Source organism: Monodelphis domestica, chromosome 2 (genome assembly GCF_027887165.1).
Source record: "Monodelphis domestica isolate mMonDom1 chromosome 2, mMonDom1.pri, whole genome shotgun sequence".
Lineage (NCBI taxonomy): Eukaryota > Metazoa > Chordata > Mammalia > Didelphimorphia > Didelphidae > Monodelphis > Monodelphis domestica.
Genome location: NC_077228.1, coordinates 234,011,838 through 234,035,592, shown reverse-complemented (window position 1 = coordinate 234,035,592; position 23,755 = coordinate 234,011,838). Strand labels below are relative to the sequence as shown.

General features: G+C 38.0%; 1 protein-coding gene across 1 annotated transcript in view; it reads left to right on the top strand.

Moving 5' to 3' along the window:
• Window positions 1-21,548: 21,548 nt before the first annotated feature.
• Window positions 21,549-23,755, top strand: part of RPTOR (regulatory associated protein of MTOR complex 1) — a 569,750-nt gene continuing 567,543 nt past the window's right edge. Inside the window, exon 1 of the mRNA XM_056817367.1 lies at window positions 21,549-22,546. Within this exon, the coding sequence (XP_056673345.1) occupies window positions 22,385-22,546 (162 nt within the window). The 5' untranslated portion in view covers window positions 21,549-22,384. The remainder of the gene's footprint in view (window positions 22,547-23,755) is intronic.

Here is a 23,755-nt window from a genome sequence, read left to right as displayed (position 1 = left end):
GCATATAGTCTTATGGAATTACCTAGAATAGTCACTGAAAGGTTAAATGATTTGTCTGAGTGATTTCACATATACAGTGAGTATTTATCAAGGACAGAATGTAAACCCAGGTCTCTTCAGTTCTGAGGTGAGCTCTCTAACCAGTAATTATGCTATGCTTCCATTTTGATGCTGATAATAATGATACACTTTTGGAAAGAATCAATCAATTAATATTTATTAAGTACCTACTACTATGTGCCAGGCACCAGTGGTTACCCTTGGGAATACAAAAAGACACAAAAGACATTCTCTGATCTCAAGAAGCTTACTATCTAATGAGAGAGAAAAAGAGAGAGAGAGAGAGAGAGAGAGAGAGAGAGAGAGAGAGAGAGAGAGAGAGAGAGAGAGAGAGAGAGAGAGAGAACATACAAACAAATATATACAACGCATGCTAATGTACAGGATAAATTAGATATAATTAACAGAGGAAAGGCACTGGAATTAAGAGTTAGAGAAGGTTTCCTATAGAAGATGAGATTTTAGTTTGGATTTAAAGGAAGCCAGGGAGGTCAGTATTTGGAGTGGAAGAGGAAGCATAGAAACATCAGAGATAATGCCCACCAGAGCTGAGCATTGGAGTATTCTAACAAAGAAAAAAGTATTCTTACAGAACCCTGGGCAATATTAATGAAAAACATGACCTATTACCCCAAGATAGCAATATATAAAAATTAATACTTCCTCATGAAACAAAAACGAGAGGATTAATATAGGTTTTTAAAGTATGTGATTGAAAGGTCAAAAATTTAGAACAAACACATCATACTGGAAAAGGTAATGGTAAAGGCTGATGTCAGTCTGGATTTGCTATTTGCCAAATGTAAGTAAAGTGGTTTACCTCTGGATCGAGCCTACATAACAGTTAAGATCAAGTGCAGAATCTAAAACCCCACCATTGAGGACAGCTAGATGGCTCAGTGGATTGAAAACAAGATTTGGAAAGGAACAGTCTGGGTTCAAATCTGGCTTCCTTCCTGTGTGAAATTGGGGAAGTCACCTAACCTCCATTGCCTAGCCCTTATTACTCTTCTGCCTTACTACCAAAGCACAGTATTGATTCTAAGACAGTAGGTAAGGGTTTTATAAAAAAAAGGTCTTCCATGGATGATATTCATATGAACTTATCCAATATTATATTGACAAAGAAGCAGGGAATAAATTCCTATTGGGAGGATTTGTTTATACAACATAGGAGCTTAATAACAATCCAAGATCAGCTCATCACTATTAAAAAGTATATGAAAATATTTCTTAAGAATCCTGAATTAATAGATCAATTCAAAGCATGCAAAAAAAGTACATAACATTCACCTTGATAGTACAAGTTGCATAAATTTTGTGCCTACCCAAAACTTAAAAAGACAAGATTATTGAGAGGTGGCGTCAAGATGGTGGTGTAGAGGCAATGAAAGTTCAGACCTCTGAAAACCCTTCCTCACCGATTAAAAATCAAATGCTCCTAGGAGACTGAAAACCAAATCTAACAACAGGACAAAGCTAAGGAACCCTCCTGCTGGACGCAACTTAAAAGGCATACCCCCAAAACTCCTCAATTAGAGAACACTTGGGTTTAAGGGGAAGGAAGAAGGAAGGTCACAGGACCCCTCCCCCACCCACAGTACTGAGTATCCAGCACTGGCTGGAATCTCTGGGCAGGCAAGGGCACTAGTTGGGAGGTAGTGCCTTGTGGGCAAAGCTGTGCCAGGATCAGGGCTCCAGATATGGGCGGAGGAGAGGCAGCTCGAGGAGAAGCACAGAGGATGCAGCCTAGCCACAGCAATGGAGACACTCCATATTGCTGCCCCCCACCCACTTCCAGAGATTTTGGCCTCAGGGCACATCTAGCTCTGCAAATTCAACTCAGCTGGGTTTAATCTCATCAATCTTTCTGAGGGCAGGGAAGCTCAAGCTCCAACACCCCTTCCCCACAGACTGCTCTGAGAGTCTTGCTAAGCTCCAAGGGTGAAGACTGACAAAAAAGCCCCAATTCACAGATCCAGCACACAATGAGAGGAGAAAAAGTGCAGGCAACTGGGGGGGGGGGGGAGGAAGGGGGCAAATATGAGCAAACAAAAGAAAAAGAAAAAAGAAATTCCAATCGAAAGCTTCTATCCAGGAAATGAACAAAGAGCAAATATAACAGAGGAGGATCAAGGAACATCAAGCAAAAACACAGAAACTCCAGTGAATTGGACACAGGCTTTGGAAGAACTCAAAATACAATTCAAAACACAATTAAGAGAGGCTGAAGATAAATGGGAAAAGAACTTAAAAAGCAAGATAAGTCATCTGGAAACAGAGGCACTTGAACTAAAACGAGAAAAAAGTGTCTTGAAAGCCAAAATTAATTAATTTGAAAATGAGGTAAAGAAGATGAAAGACCTGCAAAGAAAATCATACCAGGAGAAGGATGACCAAAAAGCCAGGGATAAAATTCAGTCTTTAAAAACCAGAATACAACAATTAGAAGCAAGCACCTCACAAAGCAGCAGGAAACTATAAAATAAAACCAAGAATGAAAAAATTGAGAAAAATATGAAACATCTCATTCACAAAACAGAAGATCTAGAAAATTGTTCCAGGAGAGACAAGTTAAGAATCATTGGTCTACCAGAAGACCATGACAAAAGAAAAAGCCTGAACATCATCCTATAGGAAATTATCCAAGAAAACTGCCCCAACATTCTAGAATAAGTAGGAAAAGTGGAGATTGAAAGAACCCACAGATCACCTCCTGTACTTAATCCCCAACTGAAAACACCCAGGAATGTTATAGCCAAATTCAAGAACTACCAGACCAAGGGAAAAAAATTACAAGCTGCTAAGAAGAAGTCATTCAGATACCATGGAACTACAGTGAGGATAACACAGGATCTGGCTGCATTTCACTGAAGGACTGAAAGGCATGGAATATGATATTCTGGAAAACAAAGGAACTAGGTCTTCAACCAAGAATCCCAGCAAAATTGATTATATCCATACAGGGGAAAGTATGATCATTTAATAAAATAGAAGAATTCCAAGCATTTGTAAAGAAAAGACCAGACCTGAACATAAATTTGATGCCAAACACAGAACTCAAGAGAATCATCAAAAGGTAATTAAGAAAGGGGAAAAAACAAAGGCAAAACAAAACAACAAACAAACTTTTCTTAAGGGACCCAATAAGTTAAAATGATATGTATCTCTACAAGAAAAGAGGATATTGATAACTCGTAAAAATTGTTATTATCCCATGGGTAGCTAGAATAATTATACTTAGAGGGAATAGTGACAAAGTGTAAAGGATGAAATGCCAATAAATAAATAAATATATATATGTATGTATGCATATATATGTATATATATATACAACTGGAGTTTAAAAAAGAGGTTAATACCAAGAGAAATGGGAAAAGAAACAAAATGGGGTAAATTTATACATCACAAAGAAGTGAATGGTGGGAGGGGGGAGAGAACATCAATACACTGGAAGGGTAAAGAGGTTGGAGATAGCAAATACTCAATTCTTATATGCATTGAAATTGACTCAAAGAGGGAAGAACAATCAAATACTTTGGGGCAGAGAATTGATTTGAGCCCTATAGGGAAGTAGAAGGGTAATAAAGGGAGTGGTGAGGAGGGAAGCAATACCATGGAGGGAGAGGGTGGGGGGGGGTAGTTTAAAAAGACTGCAAAGAAAATAAGAGGGGAATAAGAAGGGAGGGGGTAGAAAGGGAAGTAAAATAAGGGTGGGAATTAGGGGGACCAATTAAAAACAAAACACTGGTATAAAAGGAAATAGTGAAAGAAGAAAGGGCAGGACATGGAGGAGAAATCAAAATGCTGGGAAATACACAGCTGGTAATCATAACTCTGAATGTAAATGGAATAAACTCACCCATAAAATACAAACAAATAGCAGAGTGTATAAACCAAAACCCTACCATATGCTGTCTAAAAGGAAACTGTAAAAAATAGACTCGAATACAGGACTACAATCCCCATGAGCCTTTGCTCCACTTCCCCAGAATGCCTTGTAATCTCACCTGGGCCGAGATCGAGAAGATATTTAAGCAAAGGCTTTTGAAGGGCTCGGCTTTTTTTTTGGACTTCCGTTTTTGGAGCAGAGAGGTCTCTTCCATGATGTGAGGTTATTTTGTCTAGGCCTCTGGCCTAGGCACATGTTTCTTACTTGTATATTCTTAATCTTTAACCTTTAATAAACCTCTAAAAAAATATATATTCCTTGCAGAGAGAAACTAATTTCTACCTGCCTCAGTCTCCCCCTCTCCCCTAAATTTTAATCTTTACAAAACACACATGAGGAAGGTAGACACACATAGGGTAAAAGTAAGAAGATGGAGTCAAATATATTGGGCATCAACTGAGAAAAAGAAGGCAGGAGTCGCAATCATGATATCTGACAAAGCCAAAGTAAAAATAGATCTGATTAAAAGGATTAAAAGGAAGGTAATTACATCCTGATAAAAGACAGTATAGACAATGAGGAAATATCAGTACTCAGCATGTATGCATCAAATGGCATAGCATCCAAATTTCTAAAGGAGAAGCTAGTGGAGCTCATGGATGAAATAGATTAAAAAAACTATACTAGTGGGAGACCTGAAGCTTCATCTATCAGAAGTAGATAAATCAAATGAAAAAATAAATAAGAAAGAGGTAAGAGAAGTGAATGAAATCTTAGAAAAATTAGAGTTAGTAGATATGTGGAGAAAAATAAATAGGTACAAAAAGGAATACACCTTCTTTTCAGTAGCACATAATACATTCACAAAGATTGACCATGTACTAGGGCATAAAAACATTGCAAACAAGTGCAAAAGAACAGAAATAATAAATGCAAGCATCTCAGACTACAATGCAATGAAAATAATTACTAAGGGTACCTGGAAAGGCAAATCAAAAATTAATTGGAAATTAAACAATACAATTCTCCAAAATCGGTTAGTTAAAGAACAAATCATAGAAACAATTAATAATTTCATTGAAGAAAATGACAATGATGAGACAGCCTTTCAAAATCTATGGGATGAAGCCAAAGCAGTACTCAGGGGGAAATTTATATCACTGAGTTCACATATTAACAAATTAGGGAAAGCAGACATCAATGAATGCAAATTAAAAAAACCAGAAAGTGAACAAATTAAAAATCCTCAGATGAAGACTAAATTAGAGATCCTAAAAATTAAAGGAGAAATTAATAAAATTGAAAATCGAAGAACTATTGATTTAATAAATAAGACTACAAGCTGGTACTTTGAAAAGAACAAATAAAATAGACAAAGTATTGGTCAATCTAATTAAAAAAAGGAAAGAAGAAAACCAAATTGACAGTATTTAAGATGCCTCACCTCTAATGAAGAGGAAATTTAGGCAATCATTAAAAATTATTATGCCCGATTATATAACAATAAATATGGCAATCTAAGTGATATGGATGAATATTTACAAAAATATAAATTGCCTAGATTAGCAGAGGAAGAAATAGAATTCTTAAATAATTCTATATCAGAAAAAGAAATTGAACAAACCATCAAAGAACTCCCTAAGAAAAAATCCCCAGGACCATATGGATTCACAAATGAATTCTATCAAACATTCAAAGAACAACTAATCCCAATATTATACAAACTATTTGACAGAATAAGAAAAGGAGTTCTACCAAATTCCTTTTATGACAGAAATATGGTACTGATCCCAAAGCCAGGCAGATCAAAAACAGAGAAAGAAAACAACAGATCAATCTCCTTAATGAATATAGATGCAAAAAATTTAAATAGGATACTAGCAAAAAGACTCCAGCAAGTGATCAGGAGGGTTATTCAATATGAAAAGTTAGTATTTATACCAGGAATGCAAGGATGGTGCAATATTAGGAAAACCATACACATAATTGACCATATCAACAAGGAAAGCAACAAAAATCACATGATTATCTGAACAGATACAGAAAAAGCCTTTGACAAAAAACAACACTCATTCCTAATGAAAACACTAGAAAGCATAGGAATAGAAGGGCCTTTCCTAAAAATAATAAACAGTATATATCTAAAACCATCAGCAAACATCATTTGCAGTGGGGACAAACTAGAAGCCTTCCTAATAAGATCAGGAGTGAAACGAGAATGCCCATTATCACCTCTTTTATTGTATATTTAACATTGTATACTAGCAGTAGCAATTAGAGAAGAAAAAGAAATTGAAGGTATCAAAATAGGCAATGAGGAGACCAAGCTATCACTCTTTGAGGATGATATGATGTTCTACTTAAAGAATCCTAGAGAATCAATTAAAAGGCTAGTCAAAATAATCAACAACTTTAGCAAAGTTGCAGGATACAAAATAAACTCACAGAAGTCATCAGCATTTCTATATATTTCCAACACATCTCAGCAGCAAGAATTAGAAAGAGAAATTCCATTTAAAGTCACCCTAGAAAATATGCTTATACTATATAGAAAATATGTATATATACATATATACATATGTATATATACATATATACATATACTGTATAGAAAAGAAAAAATACTTAGGAATCTATCTGCTGAGACAAAAACAGGAACTATATGAACATAACTACAAAACACTCTGCACACAATTAAAATTGGATCATAACAATTAAAAAAAACATTGATTGCTCATGGGTAGGATGAGCTAACATAATAAAAATGACAACCCTACCCAAATTAATTTACTTATTTAGAGCCAAACCCATTGAATTACCAATAAACTTTTTTACTGAATTAGAAAAAAAGCCATAACAAAGTTCATTTGGAAGAACAAAAGATCAATGATATCCAGAGAAATCATGAAAAAAAAATGAGAAGGAAGGTGGTCTTGCAGTTCCAGATCTCAAACTATACTATAAAGCAGTGGTAATCAAAACAATATGGTACTGGTTAAGAGACAGAAGGGAGGATCAGTGGAATAGACTGGGGGCAAGTGACCTCAGCAAGACAGTCTATGACAAGCCCAAAGATCCCAGCTTTTGGGACCAAAATGCACTATCTGATAAAAACTGCTGGGAAAATTGGAAGACAGTATGGGAGAAATTAGGTTTGGATCAACATCTCACACCCTACACCAAGATAAACTCAGAATGGGTGAATCACTTGAATATAAAGAAGGAAACTGTAAGTAAATTAGGTGAACACAGAATAGTATACATGTCAGATGTTTGGGAAAGTGTATAAGAGAATTTGTGAGGCAAGCATGCATCACAAAGCCATTGCATGCCATTAGAAGAACTTTATGCAAGATTAGGGATTGATAATGAAGATGACTTTATAGTGAAGTTGAATTGCAAGGCTTTTACAGATACAGATTTTTAATGGGAAGGCGAATATTAAGGAACATATTAAAGAACTGGAGGAGGAGATATACACAATTTCAATTCTATTCTCTAACTTCAAAAAATATGACAAGTACCATTCATGCTGTAACAGTGATACCAAGATTAGCTGACGTTTCATAGGGTAACATACTACACAAAACCTCATGAGAATGAAGACTAGTCTTAAGTAGCATAGAAAATAAATTATTCCAGAAAAAGAAGAACAAGTAATTCAAGAACACCCCTAAACTTGTAGCATAAAACTTCAATTTCATAACTAGGACAGACACAAGCATCTAGAATGCTATGGAAGCATGTATTCACATTGGTTGAATTTGTTATCAAAGACTTTATCAGCAAATTATAGTTGAGACCTGAAAGAAAAAGTTTATCAATATCTCTCAAACTTCATCCTAAAACAATCTTTACCGGGAAAGGAAGAGAGAGAGGGTATACCATGAAGATATTACTTCATAGTTTCAGATACCTCACTAGACACAACAATATGATCATGTCAGCAGTGAAGATACATACAGATGATGGCTAAAAAAAAAAAAGTCCTAGTCATGAGCAGCAACACAAATAGCCCAGGAAGAAGAAATAAAAAAATGGTCCTGTGAATGAAAGCCTATAAAAACAAAGGAAAGCACATGAGAGTACTTGCCACCAGAATACCGACAAGAGAGCATTGCACATGTTAAAATGACAACAGGGAAGCACCCCTGAACCACATACAGCCAGTAACACAGACAAAAGGAAAACATGCATTTGAAAGATTAGCAGCCATATAGAAGCCTTTATATATATTATATATGAAGTCTCTGCCAGCCACACAATAACAGAACAGAAAGAAACAATGTTATTTCAAATGAATACATAATTTTCTAAATTCTATCTCCAAGAAATGATTACAGTAACCATACAATAAACCTTCTAAAAAAAATTCAAACATCTCAAAGATAAGCAAACTTACCTTATGTACTGTTATTAAGAACTTACACACACCCATGAAGATATACATATGCAAATCTTACTCCTATGCATGAAGATAAATACATGCAAAGCTTACTTACATGCATGAAGATGTACACATGTAAAGCTTACTCTCATGCATGAAGATGTATATATGTAATGCTTACTTACACACATGGAGAATGATTAATTCTGACAAGCATTCATGAAGATCTCATCTTACTGTGATTTTTAGATTTTCTCCATCTTGCTTAGTCTAGCATCCAGGAATGTGCACACCCACACTACACTGGCATGTGCTAGCAAATGACAAATCATAAACAACTGACTGTCACCTGGGCTGTCCTAAGCCAAGCTTGAGCCACCATTGGCACATTGAGATGCAGGAAGTGATGTAGAGAACTGACTTTGGAGTTCTTGTCACTTCCTGTGGAGAAGGCTAGGCACCAGTTCATGCCTAGACAAAGGTCTAATTACTCAAATTTATAAAGAGCTAAACCAATTGTACAAAATATCAAGCCTTTCTCCACTTGATAAATGGGCAAGGGACATGAATAAGCAATTTTCAGTTAAAGAAATCAAAACTATTAATAAGCACATGAAAAAGTGAGAGATGCAAATCAAAACAACTCTGAAGTATCACCTCATACCTAGCAGATTGGCTAACATGACAGCAATGGAAAGTATTGAATACTGAAGGGGATGTGGCAAAGTTGGGACATTAATGCATTGCTAGTGGAGTTGTGAATTGATGCAACCATTCTGGAGGGCAATTTGGAAATATGTCCAAAGTGGGCTAAAAGATTGTCTGCCCTTTGGTCCAGTCATAGCACTGCTGGGTTTGTACCCCAAAGTGATAATAAGGAAAAAGACCTGTACAAAAATATGCATAGCTTCACTCTTTGTGGTGGCAAAAAATTGGAAAATGAGGGAATGCCCTTCAATTAGGGAATGGCTGAACAAATTGTGGTATATGTTGGTGACGGAATACTATTGTGCTCAAAGGAATAATAAACTGGATGAATTCCATGTGACCTGGAACAACCTCCACAAATTGATGCAGAGTGAAAGGAGCAGAACTAGGAGAACATTGTACACAGAGAGATACACTGTGGTACAATAGGATGTAATGGACTTCTCTGTTAGTGGCAATGCAGTGATCCTGAACAACTTGGAGGAATCTATGAGAAAGAACACTATCCACATTCAGAGGAAAAACTGTCGAAGTAGAAACATGGAAGAAAAACAACTGCTTGATTACATGGGTCAAGGGGGATGTGATTGGGGATGTAGACTCTGGGTGAACATCCTAGTGCAAACATCAACAACATGGAAATAGGTTCTTATCAATGACACATGTAATGCATAGTGAAATTGCGCATCAGTTACAGGAAGGGTTGGGGGAAGGGAGGGAGGGAAAGAATATGATTCTTGTAACCAAGGAATAATGTTCTAAATTGACTAAATAAAAAAAAAAATTAACTATCAGGCTATCAGAATTACACACTAGGAATTTATCATCATTCTAAAACTAGCAGTTCACAAACATTATGCTACAAATACAGCCACCCAAATTATTCTTGAGAATTCAACAAGTAAATTGTATTAGAACTAGAACATCATCACAGACAGAACTGTTGCCAAACATAATATTGATCCATAAATATTTAAGAACCATATTTTAATAGAAGCCTTCATACAACACACTCATGTTTATTAAACTCTGAAAGATGAAACCTACAAAACAAGTCAAGGAAAGCCAAAGCAAAGCAAGGCAAGGGAAGGGAAGGAAAGCAATTGCATGTCACCATGGTAGAAGAGGTAAGTAGGAGAGAATTACTCAAACTATATGAGGATATTGGAAGATGATATCAATATCTAGCAGATATCTGCAGTAAAAGACTTGAATGCCATATTGATTAAAAGCAACAAAAAATAAACATGCAAAATGGAATCCAGAAACCATTAGCACAATAGAAACTCTAGATCACTTTAATCAGCAATTGAAAGTTAAAGCAAAATGTTAAGGTGATATGGGCAGCCAAGGAAATACCAAAAAGCTAAAATTTTAACTTAATTGATTAAAATTAAAATGTTTAAATGTAAATGTTAAAAAAAAATAATTTTATAGAGACCTGAGAAGTAAGGAAATTAGAGGAGAGAGAGAGAAGGATGTGGAAAACATCATTTATGGGATCACAAGATATCAGACAAAACAAACAAACAAACAAAAATTAACAAAAAATGCAAACTGAATCAAGTGATAAGTAGAATGTTTACCTACTATTAATAGAATTAAAAACAAAATGGTTACTTCAAGGGAGTAAAGACTATATTTTCTGCAAAACTAGAAAGCAGTAGAGCTGGATCAGATCCATAATTATTGGCTCTCACCTGTTACAGTGGGTATATTAGCTACTAGTATAGTCCTTCCTTCAAAATTTCATGGCCTAATCAGAGAGATTTTTGAGGAAGGAAGGGTTATTATGATTGTCTTGAACTGGAGTAAAAAGTGGCCCCCTCTTGTAGTGGCTTAAAATTTCAGGGGCATTGGAATGGGGGGGAGCGGGCAGGAGAAGAGAGAGAGAAAGGAGGGGCAAGGGAGGGAGGGAGGGAGAGAGGGAGAGAAGAGATTGTTCCAATGTGACCAAATGTCCATGTCAGACAGGCAAGGAGGCTGCGAATTTCTTCTCTCTTCTGTTTGCCAAGAGGGAGATTTTCTACTCTCTATATTAGTTTTTTACCATACAGTTTGATTTTGTTAACCTTAAATTTAGTTTAAGAGTTTGTTCTCTATTGTTTTGCTAAGTAAGACTGTAAATGGCCTCTAAGCTTTGAGGGGTAGTTTGGAGGAAGACAGCTCTGAAAAGGTTTTATATTTTATAGAATATATAAGCTAGGACACCAAGCAGGGATTTTGGGATCACGGAGACCTGGGTGCATATTTTATTAGCCACTTATCCTGTATCTTTCATTCCTAAATTCCCATGGTCAGAAGTGGAACAAAACCTTGGGTTTTTTTTTTCCTCTGCTTCTTAGAATGCCAGTCTTTCATTTCCAGTGTGTGTAAGCACCAGCTGGATACACTGGGAGAGAAAGAAGCCAGATGTCCTAGAGCTATGTTGGTGAAGGCATAACACCAGCTGCTGGGTTCCCCCTCTCCAGAGGGCCTGAGGACATTTTTGCATGCCCCACCCTTCGGTCTAGCCACCAAATGTGAGCACTCCCTCCTAGAGAAGAAAGCTCCTACCTTCATGCTCCACTGCCAGACACTGAGGGCTTACCAAGCCCTTTTCAAGGCTGCTCATTCATATTTGACTTCCACCTCTCAGACTTCCACCTCTCACCTGTGGCTCCAAAAAGCTATAGTATCTGCACTGGCCATAGTCCAATAAAGCCATCTCAACAGATGGACTAAACCACTGAGTGTGACCAAAAGGCCTGGAACCTGTTGGGAAGCTGGGGGAGGTGTATCTACCCCAAATATGTAAAAATGTCCCCTGGTAGAATGGGTGCATGAGAACAGTTTGTTCCAATGGCCATGAAGGTAGCTGAAGTCATCTTGATGACTTCATCAAAAAAGTCATCACTTTGATGACTCTGGAAGAGAGAATAAGGCTGATAACTTTGTTCAACTTAAATACTTCACTTAAATACAACTCACACATGAGTCAAGCCCTTGATGTCATTGGTCCTCTTTAAAAATGAATGATAACAACAACTATACTACCTAACCACTTTATCAGCTTCCTTTCAGATTCAGGCACAAGTGTCATCCATTTTTTCTTTTTCTTTTTTTCAACAATTTATTTTAAAAACAAAAGGTATCATCTTTCCCTCTTTCAAACTTTTGTACCTTCAAACTATCATCATCTTCTTAGTTGCACAGATGGAAACCTCTCTGTCTTCTATACCTTGTTGCTCTCTCTTATCTTAACCTCATTACCATTCTGGCCAATGTGCCAGAATCCTCTCAAACTTGCTCAGGAGGACTGATTATTAAATTTTCACTGTAAGCTTTTGTCATGGAAATCAGTAACTGTTACAAATAAGAGTTTGATTTGCTGTTCTGTTGCTGGTCTATCAGGGATCAACAAACTACAAGGACCAAATCAGACCCACTGCATATTTTTGTGCAGCCTTGAGAGCTAAGAATGTTTTTTACATTTTTAGATACAAGAGAAGACCTTGAAAGAGGGGATTGTTTGGGGGGAAATTAATGAGTTAGTTTTGGACACGTTGAGATCTGACAGTTTGAAATGGTCACTAGGCAATTGGTGATAAAGGATTGAAGCTCAATTTAGAGGTTAGGATTGAAAATCCAAATGTGGGATCCATCTGCATAGCGATGATAGTTAAACCAATGGGAGTTAATGAAGTTTAATGAGAGGCAGAGACAGAAAATAGAAAGAGCAGACAGACTATGACAGAACCTTAGGTGACATACATAAGACATGATGCAAATGATGATACAGCAAAGGAACCTGAGGAATGGTCAGATAGGTAGGGAAGAGAGAAGAAGAAAACAATATTATGAAAAACCTAGAAAGAAAAACTTCCAGGAGAAGGTGACCAGTAGTGTCAAACACTGAAAATAGGTAAAGCAAGATTAAGATTGAGAAAAATCAGGGGCAGCTGGGTAGCTCAGTGGATTGAGAGTCAGGCCTAGAAACAGGAGGTCCTAGTTTCAAATCTGGCCTCAAACACTTCCCAGCTGTGTGACTCTGGGCAAGTCACTTAATTCCCATTTCCTAACCCTTACCACTCTTCTGCCTTGGAACCAATACACAATATTGATTCCAAGACGGAAGGTAAGGGTTATTTAAAAAAAAAAAAGATTGAGAAAAATCCATTAGATTTCAGATTTGAAAATTAAGATAACTTTGGAGAATGCAATTTTAGTTAAATAATATATTCAGAGATCAGATTGCAAAGGATTGAGGAGAGGAATTGGAGGTGATGATTGAAGGTAACTTTTCCAACAGACTATGATCTACATGAGGGCAAGAATCCTTTTTCCTCTCTGTTTTGAATTTTCTTGAGCATAGGATTGGCCATTTGCACACTCAAAACTAATAAGTATTTTTTGAATTGCCAAGCTTGGCAGTCAAATTTGCACTTTTTATTTTAGGATGTTCAACTGATTCTTTTAGAGGATTCTCTACCTATACATTGATAAAGATTTCCTTTTCCTAAAAAGTACATTTTATTGATATTGTCATAATTGGAAGAGCCCAAATCACCTAAGATGAAGTCACACGTGGAGGATACTAGGGATCTACTTTTGGGAGATGGGAGAACTGTAATGGACATTGTGTATTGACCAGTCACAAAATTAAGAGTATCCTTTTTCAAGAACAGAGACTGTCCAGTTGTTTCAGGGCACCCAGAGATGGTATTTTCAGCATATGTTTAGGAGTAAGGAGTGAGGTAAAATATAACAGATTTGATCCTCAGAAAAGGGGGGGTGTCAGAAACCCATTTTTTCAATATTTTTTATCATACTACCTAAATTTCCCCCCTGCATCTCTTCACTTCCCCGGTTCCTTGAGAACTATAACAATGAATGTCTTTAAAGAACAAAAAAGAGGAGCAAGAGAAAAAGTCAACAAAAGTGATCAGTACATTAAAAAAAAGTGAAAAATTTGGCCTTTTCATAAATGGACAAAAAAAGATCTGAAAGAAGCTGTGGGGGCAGGTAGGTAGATAGAGATCCAGTCCTGGAGAAGGGAGATTCTGGGTTCAAGTCTGACCTCAGAAACTTCTTAGCTATGTGACCCTGGGAAAGTCATTTAGCCCCAACTGCCTAGCTCTTACTATTCCTCTGCCTTGGAATTAATATTTAGTATAGATGTTAAGACAGAGGGTAAAGATATAAATAAAAAAGAAACCATAGGAGAGTGTTGAACATTTCTTATTCTTTTTCTTGAATTTGAGAAAAGGGTGCAGCCATCTTCCTCAGTGATAGATTACTTCAGAGAGCTTTTTCTAGTGTCCTCTGAGCTAACTTGTACTTTTTGTCGATTTCCAGTTATAGGAGAAATCTGTAAATCATAAATGATTTGTTCAAGGTCACATAAGGAATAAGCATTCGAGGACAAATTTGAATCCATATTTTCTGCTTCCAGAGCTCTTTTCATTGTTTCATGGTGCCCCATCTTTCCAATAATATGTTTTCCCATAAATACAGGAAAAGGTAAAATGAAACTTTATTAAAAAAACAGAAAAAAGTTATCAGATCATTCATGTTTCGATTCAGAGATTCAGAGTGAAACATCTTATAACATTGTGGCAAGGCATATAAATATCTGCTACAGTGTTCGATGACCTCTTGTGTCTGGCCTGCTCTGGATTTCACTGACTGAAGTATGTGAGAAGAATTAGTTGGTATCTTGGATACATACACCTAATCCAGAATGAACTAATATGTGATGATATGCCAAATCTTATTTTCATCTAGGCAAAATTTATGTTTTGTCAAGTGCACAAAGAGGATAAAGTGAAATACTGTAAGAAGTAGAAATTGCTAAGACTATTGATTAGAGAAATGCAAGTAAAACAACTCAGAGATACCACCTCACACCTATTAGATTGCCTAACATATAGGAAGGAAAAATGACAAATGTTGGAAGGGATGTGGAAAAGTTGGGACATTAATACATTACAGATGGAGATGTGAACTGATCCAATCATAATAGAGAGCAATTTGGAATTATGCTCAAGGGAGTATAAAACCAAGCATACTTTTTGGTCCAGCTACTACAACTCCTTCTACTACTATTCAGACTCATCCTCATCCTACTAGATCTGTAGTCCAAAGAAATAAAAGAAAAAGGAAAAGGATCTATATGTACAAACAAAATTTTTTTATCTTTTTTTCTATGATGGTAAAGAATTAGAAATTGAGGGGATACCCATTAACTGGGTAATGACTTAACAAGTTGTGGTATATGATTGTGATGGAATACTATTATGCTATAAGAAGTGATGAGCAGGATGCTTTCCAAAAAACCTGGAAAGATTTACATGATATGATGTAGAGCTAGGAGAATAATGTACACATAACAACAATTTAATAAAATGATCAACTGACTTAGCTATTTTTAGCAATACAATGTCTAAGATCCAAAAGACTCATGATGAAAAATGCTTTCCATTTTCAGAGAAAGAATTGATGGAGTTTGAATGTAGATTAAAACTTTTTTTTGCTCTATTTTTTTCTTAATCTATGTTTTCTCTCACAACATGACAAATATGAAAATATGTTTTGCATATTTTTCATGTGTATAACCTATGTCAGATTTCTTGCCTTCTAAATGAGGTGAGAGCAGAGGAAGAAAGGGAGAAAAATTGGAACTCAAAATTTTAAAGAATATATTACATGTAAATGAAAAAAATTTTAAAACAAAAAAATTACAAAGGAATTGTGTCAAAATAAAAATGTAATCTCTCCTAAAGACAAATGTACAAAAATAAAAAATAAAATGTCCAATAATGATGATTCAGAAAATTATGCTGATTTAAAAATGACAAATTTCCTTATGGTAAACGTATTCATTGAGTGTGGATTCCCCCCCCCCCCTTCTTTCTTTCTTCTTGAAGACAAGAACTTTTTGTATCTACTTCATCTGAGGGGGTCCTGAAAAAGTCCTGAAAAGATAAAAATTTCCTTTTTTTTACTTTTCCAAGAGTTGGGGTTGATTTAGTCCAGTGGTTCTCAACCTTTCTAATGCTGTGATCCCGCAATACAGTCCCTTATGTTGCAGTGACCCCAAACCAAAAAATTATTTTGGTGGCTACTTCAAAACTGTAATTTTGCTACAGTTATGATTTGGAATGTAAATACCTGATATGCATTATGTATTCTCATTGCTACAAATTGAGAGGTTGAGAACCTCTGATTTAGTCAATTAATCTTTCCCACTTATAGTAAATGACATGATGCTACCAGTCAGATTAAATGTGGAAAAAGCATAAATGCCTTTATTCAAGCAATCAATCAAGAGTATTTAATCTGAATATGAAAACTCTGATTTCATATTCAGATCCTGGCAGTCATTGAATGAACTGAAATGAACTTATATAAGAAATATATTCATATGGATTGATCAGCCTTGATCTTCCTCTATATTATCTTCATTGTCATCATCATCATCACTAGTTTTTATTATAATATTTAAAAAAAACCCTTATCTCCCATCTTGGAATCAATACTAGAACATTAAAGGCTAAGCAATGGGGGTTAAGTGACTTGCCCAGGGTCACACAGCTGGACAGTGTCTGGGGCCAGATTTGAAACCAGTACCTCCCATCTCTGGGCCTGACTCTCAATTCATTGAGCCACCTGGCTGCCACTCATCACTACATTTTACAAAGCTCCAACTACATTCCAGGCATAGTGTTAGTTCTTTGCAAATATTATTTCATTTGATACTTACAACTATTAATAACCTCATTTTACAGTTGAAAAAGTGGAGGTAGAGAGAAGTTAAGTAACTTGGTCGAGTCTTACAGTTATTAAGTATCCAAGGAAACCTTTTCCCTGGATCTTTCATCAGCTTTCTGGGTGTGTGACTGAGATTCCTGCCTTGGTTTTGAAGGAGGCTGCACTGGTAGAGCCCTGGCTGAAGACACCACTGGGACTTCTGGCTGAGGATTACTGGGAAATCCACATGGGGACAAAGGACTTGGGGAAGCCTCTGAGGGGCTGAGTTTCACTTCACTGGAGAAGGGCTAGTAGACTTGTTAAAATCTATCCCTTTAGCTACATTTTCCCACTTTCATTCTTTCCACCTCTTTGTAAATACAACTGCTAAAAGTCATTTTGAATTAAGCTATAATATTTTTAAATAGGCGACCACAATAATACTTTAGAATTCAAATATTTAGCATAAAACCTAAATGTAAACTCTTAAATCCTCCCATCCCCCTACCCCCCACCCCCACAACAGAGTTGGTTACTAGAAAGGCAGAGGGAGTCAGGTAGAACTGCTCCCTTCCTCCTCTCTACCATGCCTGATGACATTTTTTTTTTCACATCAGCCACCACTCTGCCCAGCAGATCAATGGGAGTTCACAGGGGGTAAGGTGGGTGGCTAGAGTGGAGTAGAACACTTAGGCCACTCCCCTCCCCCCCCTGCACTCAGTGAGGGCATTCCTTACTTCACCAGCCCTTCTGCCCAGCAGCCAAATGGAAGTGCTTTCTCCCTCTCATGTGTGAAGTAAGAAGGTAAGGGTGTGGAGTACCTAGCACTTGGTGGGGAGGCAGGGCTTGGCACAGTCTCTAAAATATTCTCTATCACTGAGCTAGAATATTAAGAATGAGTTCCTCAAAGTATCCCCAAGAGAGCCACCCTCTGGGAACTTAGCTAACTTAGCTTTTTTATACCCAATTTGATTAGTATTTTAGTCTATTATAGGGATTTAATTTTTTAAAACCGTTTCCTTCTGTCTTAATGTTAAGATGTTAATGTTAAAGATTGTTAAAGATAAGTTCCAAGGCAGAAGAGAAACAAGGACTAGGCAATGGGGGTCAAGTGACTTGTCCAGGCTCACATAGCTAAGAAATTTCTGAGACCAGATTAGAATCCAGGATCTCCATCTCCAAGCCTGACTCTTTATCCATTGTCAGATTACATTTTAATACAGTTTATGTAATACAACTCAAAAATAACTTAGAGATCAACTAGTCCTATTCTTTCATGTCACAGATGGGGAACTTAAGGCCCAGAAGTAAAGCTTTAAAAAATGCTATCCATCTCCAGAGAGGGAATTGATGAACTTTGGATGCACACTGAAACATACTTTTCTTCCTTTCTTTATTTTTCTTGCCTGTGATATCATTATCAGAGTTAATTCTATCTTCACAGGATGGCTCTGAACATGCCCACAGAGAGAGCTCTGTGTGCCATCTTTGGCATGCATGCAATAGGTTCACCATCACAGCTCTAGCTTGTAAACTCTTATCAGCTTTCTTCCTCTTAACAGTCAATCGAGAGACTGATAGTTTGGAGTAGTTTGGTGGTAAGGTGGATAGAGTGCTGGTCCTGGAATAAAAAAGACCTGACTTCAAATATAACCTCACATATTGACTGACTGTGTGACTGTGGGCAACTTACTTGATCTCTCTTTGCCTCCATTTCCTTATCTGTGTAGTGGGAATAATAATAATAATACTTATCTCCCAATGTTGTTGTGGGGATCAAAATGAGAGGTATTTTTAAAGAACTTAGCACAGTGCCTGGAACACAGTATGTACTATATAAATGTTAGCTTCTGTTATTATTATTTGACACCTTAGGCTCTTAAGAAAGGCATTGGATGGCATAAGAACAGAAGCTACAAAACATTTTCCCATGAACTAGGATATACTTTGCCACTATTGCATATAGTATCTGTGGGAAGAGTGGTAGTAAACATATGGCCAAGGTTACTCACAGTTCTAGAACTTCAAGGTTTCAATGTCCTTCCTGTCTTCTCTAATAAAGTATCTCTTCTTTCACTCTCTTCTAAGCTCTTTGAAGTCTGACTCATAAACTCATCATTCAACTGAAACTGCCCTCTCCTAAATTACCAATGAACTCTTACTTCCAAAATCAATTTACTTTTTCTGAGTCCTGATACTCCTTGACCTCTTTGCAGTCTTTGACTATCAATCACCCTTTTTGTTGTCATCACAGTTAGGTAGTACAGTGGATAGAGCTCTGGATTTGGAATCAGGAAGACCTGAGCTATAATCCTGCCTTGAATACTAGCTGTAGGATTGTTAATCCCAAAGTGCTATAAAGTGCTACTATTATCTTTTCTCCTTTCTAGGTTTTTATAACTTTGTGCTTTCATAGTTCTCTTACCCATCTGACTATTCCTTTTCAATCTCCCTTGTTATATTTTCACTGAGGCCACATCTACTAAAATGAGTGTCCCTCACAGGTTTATACTGGTCTCTTTTCTCTTCTATACTATTTATCTGCTGCACCACCTAGCTGCCCAACTTCTTTATACATACATTTAGTAAATTCTGCTGATTCTCTTTTGTCTTTAGGAATAAATACAAGATCTGTTTAAATTTTACACAACCTAGCTCTTTTCTACCTTTATAGTTTCTTACATCCTTTCCCCCTTCTACCTACTCTATGACACAGTGATACTAGTCTCCTTGCTGTACCTTGCACATGGAACTCCAAGTCCTGACTGTGTCCTTCTTACTGTCTGTCCCTATACCTGCAATGCTCTTCCTTATCACCTATCCATCTTGACTTCCATGATTTCAGTCAATTTCAGCCAAAATCCTACCTTTTATAAGAGGATTTTCACTCTCCTGTCCTTCTAGAATTTAGATTGTGGGAGCAACCTGTAGGAGAAGAAGGGAAAAGATGTACATGAGGAATGGCTGATCTCAGCAATTAGTCCTATTTACTCCTTACATATCTTGTATAGAAAAAGTTATTTTCATGTTGTCTCCTCCATAGGAATGAAGTGATTAAGGGCAAGGGCTTTTTCTTTTCTTTTTGCCTTTCTTAGCATCCCACTTATGCCACTCTGCAGCCCCTCTCATACACATAAATAATAAGTGCTTAATAAGTGCTCTAAGACTTCTAGACTTGACTGATCAAGGAGAAATATTTGAGAGAATAGGGGATGAATTCAAAGAGTTTTAGCATGTAAAGGAGAAAAAAAACTTTCTCTCCAGAGCCACCAAATTTAAATTCAAGAGATTAGTGAAGGATTATTTTCTTGGTAGGGCCTCACTCTAGACCTGTGATGGTGAACCTAAGGCACAGGTGCCAAAGACAGCAGGAAGAGATGTCTCTGAGGGTACTCTGGTGCCTGTCTAGGTAGTTGCTCCCTTCCCCATCCCTCTGTGCTTACTCTCAGAGCTCTAAGGCCCCACCTGTCCCTTTCTCCCTTTCTCCTTCCTCAGTCTGGGCAGCAGTCCCTCCCTCAGCCAGCCCTTGGGGGGACCAGATACAGGGGTGGGTCCCTGAGTCTGTAGGTCTTCCAACCCCCAGGCTCAAGTCAGCTGGGAGTCTGGTCCCTGCCCCCAAACTCTGAGTAGGGGGCACTCAGTCTCTGCTCAAGCATCCTCCCTGGGCTTCTTCAGCAGCAGCTCCTTCATTCTGCCCTCTCACTACCCCCATGGGCTGCCTGCGGAGGAGCCCCACCCATAATATAGGGCACTGCATTCAGTATGGGGGGCTGGGTGAGGCCCTGCTAGGGGTCTCTAAAAGATTTGTCATCACTGCTCTAGACTACTGGTCTCATATGCAAATGAACTATTCTGGGTCTTAAAGGTGGGACTGGGGAGGGACAACTAAGTAGCATAGGGGATAAGGTCTCAGGCCTTGATTTGGGTTCAAATTTGGTCTCAGATGCTTCCAAACTGTGTGACTCTGGGCAAGTCACTTAACCTTGACTGCTTAGTCCTTGCTGTTTTTCTGTCTTAGAATTGACACTAAAACAGAAGGTAAAAGGTTAAAAGAAAAAAAAATTAAAAAGAGAGATGGAAAATAAAGTTTATAACGAAATAACCTAGACAAGTCTACAGGGTAAGTATTGTCTTCAGTGGGAGCAGAAAGCCAAAGTACAATGAGCTATGTATTGCTTTTGGATTTTAATGAAAATGATCAGCTGTTTTCTGTCTTTGAAAGGCTAAAAAGGAAATGGATTTAAGGCAATTCAGGAGGAATTTTGGTTGGAGGTAAGAATTTAGTTATAAAACATCAGAAAATAGGATATCTGAGGATAAAGTGAGGAGGATGGTACTGGACTGATCTGGGCTTTTCTGGTCTCGTTCCTCTTCCACTACATTTTTTTTTTTAGGTCAAGAAAAGTGTTAGAAAGACGAAATGGCTTTTCCCAGGCTTTACAGATATCCCTAATAAGCCATCATAGAAATTTATTTTGCTTTCCTTTACCATGCTAGTCCCCAAAATAAAATGTCTAACTGCCTACCCATTTTCTACTTGCTTATCTATCATCTATTTTCTACTGACCTACCTATCAAACTGTATATATGTATATATGTATCTTCCCCTACCCCAAGAAGAAAAAAAAAACATAAGAAAAGGGGAAAAAATGTATCTCTTAATGTCATTCTAATTTTTCCGTGATCACTGAGTTGATGGGTGGTAGTAGAAGAAACCTTTCCCTTCGTACTGTCCAGGAGGACAGCTCCAGGAATTTCCTGAGAAAGTTTGGACTTTTTGGCGCTCCGTAGGTCGCTATGCATTGTGGGCCTTAGCAATATGGCGTCCCCCTTGGTGTGCTAATGAGCGGAGTTTCTCTGTCTCTGAACGAGGAGGGGAAATTCCTCAACCCAAACGATCTCTTTTCCAGTCGTCAGGGAGGGTCCAGTGCTAGGCGTTTTCCACCTCTCTGCCCTCAGGCCTAAGGGAGCGGCGGAGGCCCTTGGACGAGGACGAGTTCAGGCCTCGGGAGCCCAGGATAAAGCTTACCGCAGGCGGACACTATGGGCCGATCTTGGCTTCAGCTGCAGCAACTCGGGAGAATGTGGGGTCCGCAGGGCTGAGAGGCTACCCGAGGAATAACCCTGTTCCCTCGTCCCCCTTGCCTTGCCTCCGCTTGGATCTTTCTCGCGTCTGGCCAGCGGGCCATAGGCAGTGATAGCTTTGCGACCTTCCCGCCCGCCTCTGGGATCGGCTGGAGGCCGGTCCAGCCGCGGTGGCCTGGAGCAGGGTCATCGGAGGCCTGAGGGCTCCCACGCTTTTGACAGCTCCATTCTCATCCAGCCCCGGGCTCGATCCGTCTGCCTGCCGAGAAGGCGGTGCGCGGTCCCAGGGTGCGCACCTCCCCTTGCTCCTGGTCCTGGGATTTTTGGTATTCCCACGAGGAGATTAGGATCGTGAACTTTGGTAACCCCCATTTCGTATAGGGACGCCGCACCTATCCTCTCTTGTCCCTATCACTTATCCCTCGTTTCCTTATTTCATCCTTTTTGGTGCCCACAACTTTTTAAGGCTGGAGGTTCTCGAGCGCTTGCTGCCCAGGACCCCCCCACCTCCTCCCACCCTCATGGAGTCCGAGATGCTGCAGTCTCCTCTTCTCGGGCTTGGGGAGGAGGACGAGTCCGACCTGACCGATTGGAATTTGCCTTTGACTTTCATGAAGAAAAGACACTGTGAGAAGATCGAAGGCTCCAAATCCTTGGCCCAGAGTTGGAGGATGAAGGACCGGGTAAATAAATGTCCACTGCACCCCGTTTGACTGCTGTAATTTTTCCTTCCAGGAGGAACTCAATCCCCTGTGAAGATCCAGGGGAGTTCTCTGAGCTTAGTGCTATTATGCCCTACCAGCCACATGTTACCCATATTCTGCACAGAGTAGCAAGCAAATAGTTCTTCAGGCTCTAGTTTTTTATGATGGACCAATCTGAAACCCAACATTTTTTTCAGGTGACTAAATCAGTTAAGTTAGAATTACTGTAGTTAGGTGTGTTTTATTTATAGTTATCATTTTGTATACAGCTCAAGGAACATATTTAGTGCTATTCTAACTTTGAGAAGAGTCAACTACAAACTAATGCTTATGGCTAGTCTAGGTTTTACTTGAAAACTGATTGAAATGCAAAAATTAAATATATGGTAATCATGTGGGGCCACAAGTAAATTTATGTAAAATGATCAGAACTACCACCAGAGATGGCAATTACTGAGATGAACTTTTGTTTACAAGATAGAAAGAAATTAGAGCTATGATTTCGTTGCTATATGGAACTTCTAGGTGAGCAAAACTCTCCAACAATGTAGTCCTATACTTCTGCAACTTGCATAGAGCACTGAGACGTTAAGGAACTTGTTCCAGAGTCAGTATGTATCAGTGGTGGGTCTTATACCCCTTTATTCCTTACTTCTTTTCATGCAGCCTTTTTGTTTTCAAGACCCAATCATTTTTTAACATTCTAAGTAACCTGTCAAAACTCCAAACTTCCATATTTTACATGGCAATAAATTGGAGAGAAAGACTTTCTATACAGTAAGTTAGATAATGTGATGGGTTGGTGCTCCAGGATAGCATTTGGAATAGGGAGAGAAGAAACTACTTTTGTTGGCAATGACTTTGGGAGACTGCCAATATGGAAGGAAATTGGACTAGTCAATCAGTACTACTCTATCTGATATTCATGTGCATTGCATACACCCTTAACTTCATTTCAATTCCAAAAGAAAACAAATTATACTACTCATTCCCAAATCCTTTTTCCAGTGATTTAAATATGATTTCATTGCACTATAGGTGAAATCTGTATTACTCAGGTATTGAATGTGATTTTCCTCTGACCTGCACACCTCCTAGGGATTGTTGGGTGGTAGATTAAGGTGAATGGTTATTATTTTTGAGCATAAGATGTTTAATGGCTATAAAACCACATAGGAAAAATTCCAA